Source organism: Phytophthora infestans, genomic scaffold, assembly GCF_000142945.1.
Source record: "Phytophthora infestans T30-4 supercont1.20 genomic scaffold, whole genome shotgun sequence".
Taxonomy (NCBI): Eukaryota; Oomycota; class Peronosporomycetes; order Peronosporales; family Peronosporaceae; genus Phytophthora; species Phytophthora infestans.
The window spans coordinates 1,354,912-1,369,883 of NW_003303739.1; the positions used below are offsets into that span (position 1 = coordinate 1,354,912).

The window sequence follows — 14,972 nt, forward strand, 5'->3', positions numbered from 1 at the left end:
CTTTTAGCTTTTTTTTCCCTCGCGGGGGAAAACGGTGAAGCAAGCACCACTTCGCTTGGATCCGAAACGGCGGAGTTCCTTTGAACCCCGCGCAGACTTGCTTTGGCCGCGCTCGGCCAAGGATGATGCCCGGGGTCTTCCTCGTAGTAGGACCGCGGGTTTCGTCAGCATTGAAGACGCACTCTCGCTGGTACGCCTTCTTGATTTCGGCGCCAAACCTCTGCCCGAAAAGCGCTGCTGCTCTGCGAGCAGCTCTTGGGTCGATATGATAGTTTTGGTGGCCCGACGAAACGAAAAGCCGCGACTCAGTGCTACGCGACGGATTGCACGTCGTAGACTGTCCTCTTGACGCGTCAGCAAATAGTCCGAAGCCCATGAGCTGTATTCTTCCTTGACAAAAGCAACACAGTGGTTAGTTTTTAGTGCAAAATCATCACGACGCATGGCTTTAATCCACTGTATGAGCTCATCTGCGTATGGGAAAACGCAGTGACGGCCCTGGCCCCCTAACGTGGTCTTGGAGCTCTTTTTGTTAGCACACGCTTCTCTAAGTCTATCCTCGTTCTTTATCCACTCGTACACAGCTGTGCGAGTGTGCACGTCATTGGAAGCAGCTACAGCAGCGACTTTGCCGCCTGCTTTAACTTTCTCAACGACTCGAAGCTTTAGTTCGTTTGAATACGTGCTACGACGACCTTTTGATGGTAGATTCAGCTGATAGATCACCTCACCGCCACCGCTACTGTCGCTTTCAGCAGCGTCATCCTCGTCGCCGGCAGCTCCGGCACCATCGCGGATACCCCACTGGAGCATTCGCAGCTCGAGCTCTTCCATGGCACGATTCGAAGTGAGCTCATGGCCACAATATTGTTTTTGACATTCTATTGGCTGAAATTATTGACAAAAAACCTCGTGTCATTCATTAGTGTCCGTCATATTAAAGTGTCCTCGTCTGTACTCCTTTTCGAGGAAAAAAAAAAAACATAAATCTCTTCTTTCCACAATACGAAATACGTGAAGGCATATTATTGCCGTGCAAAAAAAAAATATTAGTATGTCTACGTGAGAAAATCAACTTGCAAATAAAATGATGTAAGAATACAGTCACTTAGTCTTATACTACCACAGCTTGTGGTAAAGCTAAGTGGAAAGAGTGAGTTAGGTCTCCCCGGACGAATACCCAGTTTAAAAAAGAGGATCCGTGGCCGAACGCCAAACATGGCGTGCATTAACGAAGGATGCATCTGCTAGTGTCGCCAGATTCTTCGAGGGCTTCAACGACGCCATCAACAATGACGCCCAATGAACTCAAAGAATCGTTTAAAGTCAGGTCGCTGCTGTGGCGCAAGCGACCCGCTCCGCTTACTGCGCTGCCTGCTGACTCAGCAGCTCCTACACTGCAGACCTCAAACACTACAGACCTCTCGTTAAATACGAATGGGTTTTAACCATTTCGATATCGTTAGGGCTAGCAAAAAATACATGTAGCAAACTCGTTGACTCATACGAGTGTGGCCAAGCGCACCTACAGTACCTCCAGTTTGGCCCACTTAAGAATCGACAGTTTAATTTAACCTCATTTTGTCGCGGTACCTACATGTACTACGAAGTACTGTACACAAAACCTCATTCGCTCGCTTTGCGCTCAGTAAGTAGGGTGTACATGTACATGTACTATTAACAGCTGTACCATTTTCGACCGCTGCTCGTGCCGTTCTGGATTTCCATCTTGTTTAACGAAATGCTGTCTGTTGTTGAACAGCTAGTTCTGGCTGTCCAATATTGAGATGATACAATTTGTTCTTCCAGCCGCTCGAACTTTCCATCTTGTTCAACGAGGTGAGCGCCAGCTTGTGGGGTGTCTATCACTTCAATACATGTACAGTAGTTAGACCAGTTGTGGGCTCCAAAGCATGGTGCTGGTATTAAAATACTGGTACATGTTACTACGTAGTATACATGTATTAATAGGATCGACAAGACCACGACATGACATCTGGGAACTGGTACATGTACGTGTACTGTAGTGCTGGTGCTCACCCACTCGCCGACTTCATTCAAGTCTTCCCAGTAAAGTCATTATTTCTTTCTCTATCATGAAGCCAAGCTACGTTCCTCACCTCCTCGTTGCCGCCATCTTGGCGACCACGTCGCTCGCTGACAGCACAGTTGACAAGACGGCAACTGGCGACGTTATTCAAAGCATGTCTGTGTGGGGGGCGCCCGTGGTTGCGTCCACCGGTACCAATATTACCAGCGTGAGGCCTACCTTCGGCAAGGTAACCTCGAAATCCGGCGAGTGCATCGTTGGCTCGCCAACCGAGTACATTAGTGAAACCTATTTGGATTGGGTTTGGGAGCACCGTATTGGTCCGAGTCTGACAAAGCCAACTGGAACGTGATGGCTAACAAGAATTTCCTCATGGACAAGTTTGTGCACAACAATGGCTCAATCAACTACTGCGTTCGCTGGGATAGCAGTACGACGCTGTCTAAGGATGTGGCATCCAAGTTCCAGGGCATCCTGGAGCGCCACTATAACGCGTGGAACACATGGTTGGAGGGCTACAACTGCTGGCCATTTACAGAGCTCAAGGTCAACATGGTGGGGTGGGCTTCCAAGGACAAGGCGCAGTTCGAATGGACGGACAACTCGCTTGGTCCGTTCTACGACGGAAGTGTGGACTCGGACGGTGTGCCGCAGTGTCCAGACGAGTGCTACCGCTACTTCGACAATGTGAACAACCGATGGTCGGACACGAGCTCCTGCACGGGCGAGCCATTCGATGTCTCGTTCTGGCTGAATGACAAGATCCCCTACGGCTTCGGGTATGATTGGGGCCAGAGGTGAGTCTTAACGACACGATGAACAACCTCGACGACCAGAATATCCTGTTTATCGGCCACGAAATTGGCGACGGCTTCGGTTTGCCAGATTTTTACGGACTCGAGACCAAGCCGTCCAAGGACTTCCCCAACTCCGTCATGATGGCGTACAGCTTCGTCACCATTACACCGAGCGATGGCTGGATGTTGCGTCGCATCCTCGACCATGTTAGGGACCGCTACAAGTTTTAACTCCGGCAGCTTGCGTTGCTGGATGATTCCGAGACCTTCGCACTTTCCAAGATCATAGATTTACATGTTGACGTTTACGAGTTATTAATACTTCTTGAAGTACAAGCACTTCCAATGTTGCATGTGCAAAAACAAAAAAGACTTTTGGTTCTAAATCAAAAGATTCCAACGTCTCGTCAGCGTGATGTTGATTTGTTAACCCTTCGAAGTATTAATTAATTAAGCTGAGCAAACTTTAAGATAAAGCTTTGAATACAGGCCATAGTGGCACAGCCTTGTGCCTGTATACTACCGGTATGTAGGAGGTAGAGTATCAAATGTTGTTGGGCTACCGACCCAATTCCCTGGTGACGGCACACGTCATCCCATCATCATCCATTTCATCATTTCGCTTCCCAAACATCAGATTTAGGTCTTCTTTCCACTTTCAAACTGGGTCCAGCAGCATAATCGTAGGTGCTGTTTCAACTTGAATTTACCTACGCTCGTGCATATCCGGCTATCAGGCATTCTCTAACTTGTTATTGTCAACTCGATCTCGTCCCTATTTATTCATACTACTGTAATACAACATATTTCCAGTGTGAGATGTCTCAATAATCTATTCATGTCCTCTTGATGACCATTCCTGAATTTGCGATCATTGCAACATGGCGGAAGTGCGTCACCGTCGTCCAGCACCTGCAGCTTCTCCGTCTCCCACGGACGCGTCATCCTCTTATGACTATCCGATCGAGAAGAAGCGCCGTCGCCGCTTCCACCCGTCGCTGCCGCGTGGTTGGCTCGTTGTGTTGGGCTTCCTGGCCTTCTACGCGTCATCCTTCGCTGTTGTGACCTTTTGGCACACATGGTTGCCACAGCCCAAAGGCATTGACGCGCCTCCCAACGAATTCTCAGAGGCCAGAGCGCGCGTGGTGCTCAAGAAAATCATGAGCTTCGGATACCGCCCCGTGGGCACCAAAGCCAACGAAGAATTGACGCCCAACTACTTGTTGGAACAGGTAGAACGTTGCATGAGTGGTTGAAGGGTAGCGTTGTGCGAATGTGATTATTCTTTACTGTGATATTTGTAGATAGAGGCGATCCGAGCCACCAAGTCGGAAGGAGTGAGCGTGGACGTGGACGTGCAGAGACCCTCTGGCGCCTTTGGCCTGGACTTCATCGCGCAGTTCCAGAACATTTACGCCAACGTGACCAACATTCTGGTCAAAGTCTCACCACCCGACGCCAGTCCCGACGCGCTGAATAATTCGCTGATGATCTCGTCCCATTACGACGCCGCAATTGGAGGCGCCGCAGCGTCCGACGACGGTGTGAATATTGCAATTATGATGGAACTTTTGCGCCTGTTCGTGCTGAGTCCTTTAAAGCACGCGACGTTGGTATTTAACTTTAACGGGGCCGAGGAGACAATTATGCAGGCGGCACATGGCTTTATTACGCAACATCCGTGGACTGACACAATCCGCGCGTTCATCAACTTGGAGGCAGCGGGCGCTGGGGGGCGAGAACTGCTCTTCCAGACTGGCAGCGACGAGCTGGCGTTAGCTTATGCCCAAGGCGCCAAGTACCCGCATGCAAGTATCATTGCGCAGGAGTTATTCCAATCGGGAATTATTCCCGCAGATACGGATTACCGAGTTTACCGCGATTTCGGCTACGTCGCTGGCATGGACTTTGCCTACATTGCGAATGGCTACGTTTACCACACGACTCTTGACGATATCTCGCGCATCCAACCGGGTGCAGTGCAGCGACTAGGAGAGAACGTGGTGGGTGTTGTGGGCCAGTTGGGGGGCGAACCTGGACGGCTGAGAAGAGTGGCAGAGAACCCTCAGACCTCAAGAACGTTCTTCTCGGATGTCATGGGACTCACGATGGTGACGGCAAGCAAGGAAACGACCTTCCTTCTGTGTGGCGGAGTGTTGCTGCTGGCGTTCGTCTACCTCGTGCTGTCCCACGTCTCGTTCTCCGAGCGGTTGACGGCTTTTATGCTGATTTGGAGGTGTTTTGGCACTGCGATTGCCGCTTCGTTGACGGTAGGAGTGATTCTGAGTCTGTATGCGCCGCTGCCGTGGTATTCCCAACCGTACTTGGCCGGAGCGCTCTTCCTGGCCCCCGCCCTGGCAGGGATGGTTCATCAGTTGGCGTCAGTGTTGGAGAAGGATCGAGTCACTCCTCAAGCTCTGTGGCGTCTCGAGGAGAGTCTCTTTGAAGCCATGATGTGCATCTGGATGGGGGCGTTGGCGGTCTGCATGCAGTTGGGTCTCATCTCGAGTTACGTGTTGGCCGTGTGGATCTTGTTCCCGCTGCTGGGGCAAATGCTGTGTCAGCTTCTGCAGCGCTTCCGCATGTTCTCGTCGAGTATCTACATGTTCATTTCGCTCGGTGCGATGGTCATCCCTGTGATCCACACCATGTGCTGCTTTGCGATCGCACTGATGTTCTTCATCCCGTTATTGGGTCGAAGTGGCCCAGTGGTGCCTCCGGACGTGGTGCTGTCCCTCTTGATGTGCATCATCCTGTTGGTAAGCGAGCTGTCTTTTATCACTCTCGTATACCTGGAGTTCTAACGCTAGTTAACCGTGTGTCTTGTGCCTGTACAGATTTTGGTTTCGTATTCCGGTCGCGTGTTCTGCTTCCTGCCGACGAAGCAGCTGCAACTCGTTCGGAACGTCTGTATCCTCATCACGGTGGTGGCTACGGCGTATGCTTCGATTCGGTGAGCTTGCTATTGATACTCTTATGGTAGCAAGGACGAGCATACTAACAAGGTCATACTTATGTCTGCAGTAACCCGTACTCGGACGTCTGTCCCAAGCGACTGATGCTGCAGCATGTCCAACGTGAAGTGTGGCTCCCAAACGGCGATATCGAGACAGACTCGGGGCTTTGGATCAACTCGCTCGATTTCCGCGGACCGGACCCGATTAAAAGCTATTTGAGCGACACGCAGTGGAAGGATGCGCGCATGCACGTGGCCCCCGAAGAGCTGCATGAGCACGCAGAAGTGTACGGACACATGCCCTGGTCTCTGCCCGTGAAGCACATGCTGCCTGAAGACAAGTCGTGGTATCTCCCGGCTGCCGCGCCTACTCTGCCCAGTGACGCCTACAAGGCCAGGTAAGTGACAGCTGCCGCATTGGTTCTCATGTACTTGTACACCAGGAGTCACTTACTTCGAGTGCTACTGCGACAGATTGAAAGTTCTTTCGTCGACATACTCGGAGCAGACTCATCTCCGTCGACTTCACTTTGTGTTTACGGGACCCTCGCACATGAATCTCTTCATCGATGCCAAGAAGACCAAACTGACGTCGTGGTCCATGGGAAATGGCGTGAGTGGACCTGTGGTTGAGGCCGAAGACGCGTATATTCTTCAGTTCTGCAGTGGCACAGTCCCGTCGAGTTACCACTTCTGGATCGAGGCCGAGTCCAACAATCCTATCGACGTTGCTTTTGTTGGCCACTACCTCGAGGTCACGACGCCAGAGATGAAGGAGTTCACGGATGTGCTGCCGTCGTGGACGGTCGTGGCGTCTGCAGTGTCCACGTGGACGAAGATGCAGATTTAAAGGCTTTTGTCCTGCCTCTTAAATGGCCATTTCACGTTATGTTATAAGCCACTCGGCGAAACATTGCTAGTTAACCGAGTTATTTGCCAGTAGTATTCACGACTGCTGGATTATTGGCTTTTGCTGGTTATTTGTTGCGGCTTCATCGTCGCCCTCGTCGCTTTCCACAAGCTCGTCCGGGTTGACAATCAGCTCATGCTCTCTAGAGCTGAGTATGTGGTCGCTTGAGTTGTCACTTTGGCCACGAGCAGCTTGGCGAGATTGAAGTCGCGTCGATACTGGGCCGTTGACAGTTGCACACTTGACATCAGAGGGCGCAGAGTCGTCTGAAGCTCGCTTCTCCTTCATGCCAGAGCTGCCCACAAGGTCACCCTCATCGTCGTCTGAAGATGAATCGTAGTCAGACAAGGAAATCTGCCTGGATGCATACTCGCGTCGAAACTTAAGGAAACCTTCTTTGGTTAACTCGTCAGTACCATCATTCTCTCTGCAAAAGATGCCAAATTAAAAAAACTTGTCAATGTATGGCAACATTTAGTTTTTACTCACATGGTGCTGTTGCTGTACGTTTCGAGAAATCTCTCCGCATCATCAATCGAAAGTGTTGAATGGCAATTTGCGAGGAAAAGTCTCAGCTCCTGCATACTCACACGTCCTCGACGATACGTGTCCAGCAGCTTCCACTCAATCTCCATGGCCCTTTCACTTTGCAGCGTCCTCTCGACCTCCTCGACGCTGGGATCTGGAATCTGCTGGACTGGTGGGTTTCCTTCTTGTGCTGCAGTCTCCACTACCTCGGGAACTTTGCTTACGAGAGGAGCAGTAACCTGCACATGGCTGTCCACGATCTTAATGAACTCTGCAAAAACACGAAACAGGTTTAACTGACAAAAATGAACTAAGATTTCAGTTGCTCGTTGGGTTACCATTAAGATAAACCTCCCCCAGCTCTCGGACATGGGTAGTGTTGACATCGAGCCCCAGCTGCAAATAGCAGCAATAAACATGTCAATAGTTTAATTAATGCCTAAGCTTTTGGCATGTTGCCACCGCACCAGCGCAAACATGCGGCACGCTTGATCTGCTGAGACAGCGCCGTCTCCATCTGTGTCGAAGTAGCGAAAGATCTTGCAGCATCCGTTATTATTAATAAGCATTTACTTCGAAGTAGATAGTTCTCTTCGGCTACACTTCCATCATTACGCATTTACCACTCGCAGATCTTCGAGGTCGACGTCGCTGAGGCGATCCACACGCGAGTCGACGGAGGCTTGGAACGAGGCCTGTACGATATCCATTCTTGGCGTCAATGGTCGCTTGCAAGGCGGCGGTTCACATGGCTGGGGACAGAAGAGTCGGAGAGAAGAAAGCGCTTCGCATTATTCCGACCTACACACAAGTGACGATCGTCTCCTCTCCGCGACTTAGGCCGACCTAGCGAAAAGCTCAAATGGCTCAAAGCGCATCGCCAATGGCCCGTCGCCGAGCATGCGCATCGCGGGCGCATCATGACGGCACCACCATGTTAAATAAACCAGCTAAACACTGACCAAAGCAAAGCGGCGTTATCGTCAGCAGCAACGTACATCATCAAACGAATTGAACGGTACATGTCATGGTGGGTTGTTATGGCATGCAGCCAGCAGAGGAAGTGCTCGGTGATTCAACCATGTCTGGCTGCATCATTTCAGTACATATATCTGAGAATATCTATTGCGAGGCGTCCAAAAGTGCTCGTACAGGGTCAGCTTGCTGCTCGAGTCGAACCTCGACATTGTGACTCGAAGCGCATCACTGCCATATGGCTTGCGTATCAGCTGCTGGTATCCGGAATTGGCATTTTGATTGGCTGTCAACTTCAATGTTTAGAGCTCACGGCCGGGCCATTTGGGGCTGGAGCTGCAAGCTCGAAAAGCTCTTAAGCTCGAAAAGCTCTTTACAAGTTGTTGCCAAACCATGACATAGCTGAACGAGTTGGTGAGGATGGTACTGCAAAGGTAACTTATGCGTGCAGCATGTATTATTTTAACGCGTGGTTGAATCTTGTGCGGTGTAGTTTTGCCCACTAGATTTCTTGCCAACATTTTGAGCCCATTTTGCTTTAAAATGGGTCTGATTGCGCTGGCTGAAAAGTGCTCAGCACTGACACGAAGATGAGCTGATACGGATGGGCATTCGTGCGGAAGAGTCACTCCCTCAAGTGGCTGCACTTTTCAGCTTGCACTACACTTTAGAATTGGCTCTTCAAAAATCATTGTCATTTACCGTTGCTATGGCAGAACTTCTGCAGAACTTCTGCCATAGCAACAGATAATGACAATGCTTCAAGCACCTGTATATCTTCACCACGTGCGCGAAAACCATACGCGTCTGAGTGCGGGGTCCGCACAGCGAGCACGACAACGCTGACCACTACAACAACAGCTGAATTATGGCAGTCGATGTTGCACTGCAGACACGTATATAAATTATATAATCGATGCAGTCTGTGAGCAATCCGTGCTACTGTAGGATGGCAGAGGGAAACAAACAAATTTGTCGACCAAAGTTTGAGTTCAAACTTCCCTTAAGAAATCAAGTGTTGTTTCATCTGAAACGTCAAGTGCGCCGTCAGAAAGTGCTGTAGCTGTTTCATGCCTATATCTGCATTAGCGGGTTTAAAGTTAAACTAAATTTCAACAAAGACTCGGCATGCTTTGCTTTCCGGTAAATGCATGGCTCCAATAGCTAGAGATTGGAGGCTCGCTATAAATATGGGCTGTAGGACGGCTGCAGTCACTGGTTATAGGGGTGATGGGAGCCATTTCCTGCGAGACGGACACAGCTAAATTTGGATTTTGCTGGCGCATCCGCTTCAGAAGTCGCATCACGAACAACTTTTAATATCTGGCACTGATAGGGGCTAGCGGAACAAGTTATGATGAAGCTGCGCTTGATACTGTATCTCACGACCGCAACAAGCTCCGTGCATGTAATGCAGTCCATGGCAAAAAGTAAAACAATCCCCAATCTGCCGCGAAGGTTTGGGCACTTTTGGTGGTGTCGGTGCCCTTTTTCGGAGCAGGAATAAATGGGGGATGCGCTTTGAAACAGCCGCTCGCTGGGAGCGACAGGGCGAAGAGAAGATAAAAGTGATAGTGAGCCCAAGTCAGACCGAGCCGACTTGCACCCGCTTCCATTCTCTATCGCTGTTTTCACTTCGCAACTTCCGCCATGCTGGTCATGCACGACGATATCTCGGCTTCTACCTCTGCGGGCGCGGCACTACCGGCGCTGATGAAGCGTGACGACAACCGGTTGCTGGTGTGGCAACAGGAGACGTCCAATTTCCCACCTGAACCAACGATGGCTCCTCCTCCCCCGCCTCCTGCCACATCGGAGTCCAATTCGCCTTCGCTCAAGAAGAAAAGCAACAACAAGCAGATTTTTATCTGCAATGAAGTTCACTGTGGCAAGCAGTTCCCGCGATCATTCGCGCTCCGACGCCATATGCGCATCCACACCGGCACGAAACCCTACGTGTGCGACTACGAAGGCTGCACGCAGCGCTTCAACACGTCGGGCAACTTAAGTCGCCACAAGCGTATCCACAGTGGAGAGCGGCCGTATCCATGTATCTTTGAGAGCTGCGGCAAGCGCTTCAACACGAGCACAAAACTCAAGAGACATATGCGCATCCATTTCCCCGAGGGCCAAAATCTGTTCCGCTGTATCGGTCAAAATAATTGCAACTGGAGCTGTGACAATTATAAAGAATTTGCGCAACACCAAAAACTGCACCACAATATCATCGTAGGCGCCCGACAAGAGAACAACTACACTCGGCAACACCATGGCCTGCAAGAGCACGACCAACACACACCCGTCGCGGTTGTCGATACATCGACCGACAAGGACAACGACTACTTCTCCACCGCGGACACCACTCGCGAATACTCGACCGAGAGCCTTCCGTACAACTCTCACCACGTCTCCGCTGCTCCGAGTGGTAGCTTCCTGTACGCCAGCAGCTACGACAAACCCAAGAGCAGCGTCTTGGCTCCCTCTACTCGCAACAAACTGATGGGTCCACCGTTCTTCGGCTCGGATCTCGGTGGCAGTCTCCCGACTATGTTGCCCAAAGATCAGAGCAAAAAGTCGCCGGATCTGGATCATCTGTACGGGTCGGACCAACGTCGCCTCAAATCGGGCCATGCCTTCCCCTCCGTGCAGTACTCCAGCACTGGTGGCTCGTTCTCCATCAGCTCCGACAGCTCGTTTAACCGCCCGAGCTTCACCACCAACAGCAGCCACTTCGCTCCACTTCGACCGGAAGACGAGCGAAGCTATGAGAACCAAACGCAAAACCAGCAGCAGATGCTGCCACCTCCAGGCAACCACGTACTTCGGCCGCCCCCACAAAGCAACGATGATGGCAAATACGGCGGATTTGCTGTGCCGCCCCCAATGAACCCAGCGGCACCCGAGTTCACGGGTGAAGAGCTCAACGTGGTGCTGCAGCTCATGAACGAGAATTACTGACGAATCAGCCGAAGCGCGGACTGGACTGTGGAAGTAAAGTCCCTGTAGTTATTAATTAATACGAAGTACTGTGATTTGTTTTCGAGTACTTTGATTCAAGTACTATTATACTTTGAAGTACTACGTAGTACGTAGTGCCTCCAAGTATTAGAAGAGAAGCAAAAATTCCGAGAGCTCCATTTAAAAGAGAAGTATTAATACTGACGTATCAGCCGAAGCGCGGACTGGACTGGTACAGGATATTAAACGAAGTACTGTGATTTGTTTTCGAATAGATGTATTATACATCTACTTTGATTTAAGTACTATTTTACTTTGAGGTACTACGTAGTACTTCGAGGTATTATTTTGAAAGAAGAAAAAGAATTTCCCGAGCAAAAGTCTAAGGATGGAGGACGAGAAAAACTGTCGAAAATGTCGAAGCTGGTTGCATAGTATTTCGAAGTTGTAGTTGTTCCACTCAGGCCATTGTACATGTATTCAGTTCGTGCTGCCCATGCGGCAAACCACCAGCGTGTTCAGCACGTGGAAAGGAAAGCTCACTGGTTACAGCTCCCATACAGTCTCGTCGTTCTCGTCATCGCTTGCTGAGCCTTCTTCCGGCCCGTAGCTACGCTTCTGCTTTAGGCGAGGAGCGGTAAAGTCCCCGTGCTTACCCATGCTGCTGGTCGACTGCGCGGAGCGCATAACGCCAGCGTCCTTAACGTCTCTCTTGAGGTTGTGACTGCTGGTCGTAATACCAGCTCGCTGGAGTCGGTCTTTCCGGCTCATGGATGATCGTCCCTCACGTCTCGGTTCTCTGCTACTTCGTCTTGCGGAACTCTGAGGAGGGCGAGCATCAGAACGTCGATGCAGATGAGGAGCGCTGAGAGGAGGAAGAGCTTCGCTGTGTTTGCGGTGGTGTTCCTTGGAGGGTTGTGCGTTTGTAGGCGGCTGCAGGAGCGACAGACGCGATGCTGTCGACTTGCGGTGCATTTTCCGCAGCGCATTCCAGAGCGGACGCGTCTCGGAGGCGTCCATATTCACTTGTCTGCTTGATTATCAGCACAAAGGCGAGAAACAAAAACACATGCCTTGAATGAGCTCATGTGGTGCAGATATAATAGACAGATGGCAATAGGTTGAGCGAAAGAATTCATGAAGTGGAGACGTACGAAGCGGCGCTGGGGTGGAGCGGGTCGGCGTCGCCTTCGGCTTCTTGGAAGCAGACGCAGCGCGACATCAGCTTGCGGCATTTCTGACACTTTCCGTCCCAATTGAGCGGCGAGCTGGAGAGCATGGCGCCTGCGCCGGTTGGAGACTCGGTTGGCTGCCCCATTGCGATACCGACTTGAGTCCCGCGGAGGATATTTGCAACTAATGACGAGCGGGCGACTGCGGTCACCGCATAAGCGAGGCGGCGACGATGCATTGATCTGTGCAAATATGATAACCTTTTATAGTGGATAGAACAGATCGGTTTCTTTAGATTATTAAACCTGTGATAGTAAGTGCAATTGCCAAAATACATCCGACTTTGGTGGACAGGTGCTGGGCACAATTGATCGATGGGCTCAGCTCGCCATCTCGATGGAGCGCGTTCGTAAGTTGAGCACCAAAACGGTGGCTCTACGAGGGAGCGATTCAACGGACTGCAAATTTCTGTTTCGTTCAACACCATCGGGGAGGAAGGTGGTCTCTCAGGCATAATCTTTTTTTAAAATAAAGGCATGGGTTTTGAGAGGTGTCGAGCGGGCACGCTACATTATTTAGTAGATAGCAGTGCCGACCTGAAGTTGTCAGACGTTTTGTAGTGCACAACGGCGTGTAGTCGGACAAGTCTAACGAAGTGGCAGCCGAACGAGTGGGCGCCAACAAAACGTGTGGTTGCTGTAGCTTTCGACTAGAAGTCGATATGCGATCACGCACATGAGGAAGACTTGCGAGCAAACTTCGCTTCCTGTTTGCCAAACAAAGAAGGCGGTTGAGTCAGCAAGTCGTGACAGCGAGGAAAGTCCTGCTGTATTGGGTCTCAGCAATAAGCAAGCACGCTCTGGCCTTGCTCTTTGCATTGCCGCTCCTCGAGCGTGTTCTCGCGTCCAAGACTATCCAGCCTCGAGAGCCCAACAAAAACTCTCTACATGTACGTACGTTAACCCGAGCACGCAAGGCATCGTCTGCATTGTCGAGGTACATGTAGCTCAAACTTTGGGTCAAAGCGCCAGTACAGTATGAGCTGTTTCATATCCCCCAGCAATCAACCACCGACGACTTAATAACATGTAAAAAGTTGCTTTGGCCAGAAAACTCCACAATCGGTTTGAGAGCACTAATGATGTAAGACACATCACATTCTGCTCTACAAGTGTTTCACCCAATGGAAACGAAATTCGTCAGTAGCCAACCGCGACCCTCCCCGTGCACCCGCCGGCTATGAGTGGCTCCTTCGGCTTCAACGCATACGACGACTTCCTGCAGACGCAGCCGGCGCAGTCGCAGTCGTCGCAGAGCTTCCCCCTCACACAGGCGTCGCAGTCTCAGTACGCCTTCGTGGATCCTTCGGACGCCGGCAGCAGTGCGGATTCGTTTTACGACCAATACCAAGCACCCGTTGGGAGTGGTACGTCCTTTTTCGACCAATCAGCAGCTGCGGATGACGCATCCAGCACCTTCCAGAGCCAACTGGACGATGCCAGTCTCGCCGGCGACTTCCAGAGCCTCACATTCGACGAGACGGCGGACGAAGACGCTCTGGACTACACAGCAAGAGAGCTGCCCAAACACGCCTGCGCCTACTGCGGTCTGCACGATCCTGCGTCGGTCGTCAAGTGTGTAGCCACCGAAAAGTGGTTCTGCAACTCCCGAGGCAACACGAGCGGCTCGCACATCATCCAGCACCTGGTCCGCAGCAAGAACAAGGAAGTGTCGTTGCACCCCGAGTCCCCACTAGGCGAAACGGCGCTGGAATGCTACAACTGCGGCTGTCGCAACGCGTTTCTATTGGGCTTTATCCCCGCTAAACAAGACTCGGTGGTCGTGCTGCTCTGCAGAGATCCGTGTCTACAGATGAACGCGCTGAAAGATATGAGCTGGGATATGTCCCAGTGGCTGCCAATCATCGACGACCGGAGCTTCCTCCCGTGGCTCGTGAAGGTCCCGTCCGAGCACGAACAGCTGCGTGCCAGACAGATAACATCCACGCAGATCGCCAAGCTGGAAGAGCTGTGGCGTGACAATCCCCTGGCGACGGTGGAAGACCTGGACCGACCGGGCATCGACGACGAGCCTGTCAAGGTGGCGGAGATGTACGATGACGGGTATCAGTATCAGAATATATTTGGCCCGTTGGTCAAAATGGAATCTGATTACGACAAAAAGATGAAGGAATCTCAGACGCAAGAAGGAGTGATGGTCAGATGGGACACGGGGCTCAACAAGAAGCGCAATGCGATTTTTACTTGTTCCCGACCGGACTCAGATCTGAGACTTGTCCCGGGAGATGAGATCCGTCTCCGCTTGGGCGCCACTGCCAGCATGTTGTACGGCAAAGACTGGGAAGGCACGGGCCATGTGCTGAGACTGGAGGAGTCCGAAGTGGCGCTGGAGATGCGGAGCAGCAACGTGCCCATCGAGATCACGGACGGATACCTGGTGGACTTTGTGTGGAAATCCACGTCGTTTGACCGCATGCAGGCGGCGATGAAGACGTTCGCAGTGACGACACGTCGCTGACGGGCTATCTGTACCACAAGATCTTGGGCCATGACGTTGGAGTGCAGGCTTTGCGCATCCCTCGCTCGGTGGGCACCCACTTCTCAG

At 51.4% G+C, this 14,972-nt stretch overlaps 6 protein-coding genes across 6 annotated transcripts; 4 read left to right on the forward strand and 2 right to left on the reverse strand.

Moving 5' to 3' along the window:
• Positions 1-2,401: 2,401 nt before the first annotated feature.
• PITG_10812 (uncharacterized protein) lies at positions 2,402-3,078 on the forward strand (the record flags this gene model as incomplete). The annotated part of the gene is made up of 2 exons (XM_002901588.1): positions 2,402-2,788; positions 2,887-3,078. The coding sequence occupies 2 exons, from the start codon at positions 2,402-2,404 to the stop codon at positions 3,076-3,078; spliced, it is 579 nt and encodes a 192-aa protein (XP_002901634.1).
• A 646-nt stretch (positions 3,079-3,724) lies between these two features.
• Positions 3,725-6,697, forward strand: PITG_10813 (endoplasmic reticulum metallopeptidase, putative; the record flags this gene model as incomplete). The annotated part of the gene is made up of 6 exons (XM_002901589.1): positions 3,725-4,079; positions 4,152-4,460; positions 4,500-5,606; positions 5,685-5,800; positions 5,872-6,201; positions 6,278-6,697. 6 exons carry the CDS (start codon positions 3,729-3,731, stop codon positions 6,651-6,653), a joined length of 2,589 nt encoding a protein of 862 aa, XP_002901635.1.
• Positions 6,698-7,198: 501 nt separating this feature from the next.
• PITG_10814 (uncharacterized protein) lies at positions 7,199-8,040 on the reverse strand (the record flags this gene model as incomplete). The annotated part of the gene is made up of 4 exons (XM_002901590.1): positions 7,199-7,512; positions 7,580-7,637; positions 7,709-7,780; positions 7,865-8,040. 4 exons carry the CDS (start codon positions 7,949-7,951, stop codon positions 7,199-7,201), a joined length of 531 nt encoding a protein of 176 aa, XP_002901636.1.
• Positions 8,041-9,861: 1,821 nt separating this feature from the next.
• On the forward strand, positions 9,862-11,254 carry PITG_10815 (uncharacterized protein; the record flags this gene model as incomplete). Its single annotated transcript, XM_002901591.1, has 1 exon — positions 9,862-11,254. One exon carries the CDS (start codon positions 9,867-9,869, stop codon positions 11,172-11,174), a length of 1,308 nt encoding a protein of 435 aa, XP_002901637.1.
• Positions 11,255-11,625: 371 nt separating this feature from the next.
• PITG_10816 (uncharacterized protein) lies at positions 11,626-12,492 on the reverse strand (the record flags this gene model as incomplete). Its single annotated transcript, XM_002901592.1, has 2 exons — positions 11,626-12,204; positions 12,329-12,492. 2 exons carry the CDS (start codon positions 12,490-12,492, stop codon positions 11,721-11,723), a joined length of 648 nt encoding a protein of 215 aa, XP_002901638.1.
• Positions 12,493-13,586: 1,094 nt separating this feature from the next.
• On the forward strand, positions 13,587-14,885 carry PITG_10817 (nonsense transcript regulator; the record flags this gene model as incomplete). Its single annotated transcript, XM_002901593.1, has 2 exons — positions 13,587-14,804; positions 14,859-14,885. The coding sequence occupies 2 exons, from the start codon at positions 13,587-13,589 to the stop codon at positions 14,883-14,885; spliced, it is 1,245 nt and encodes a 414-aa protein (XP_002901639.1).
• Between the last annotated feature and the right edge of the window lie 87 nt (positions 14,886-14,972).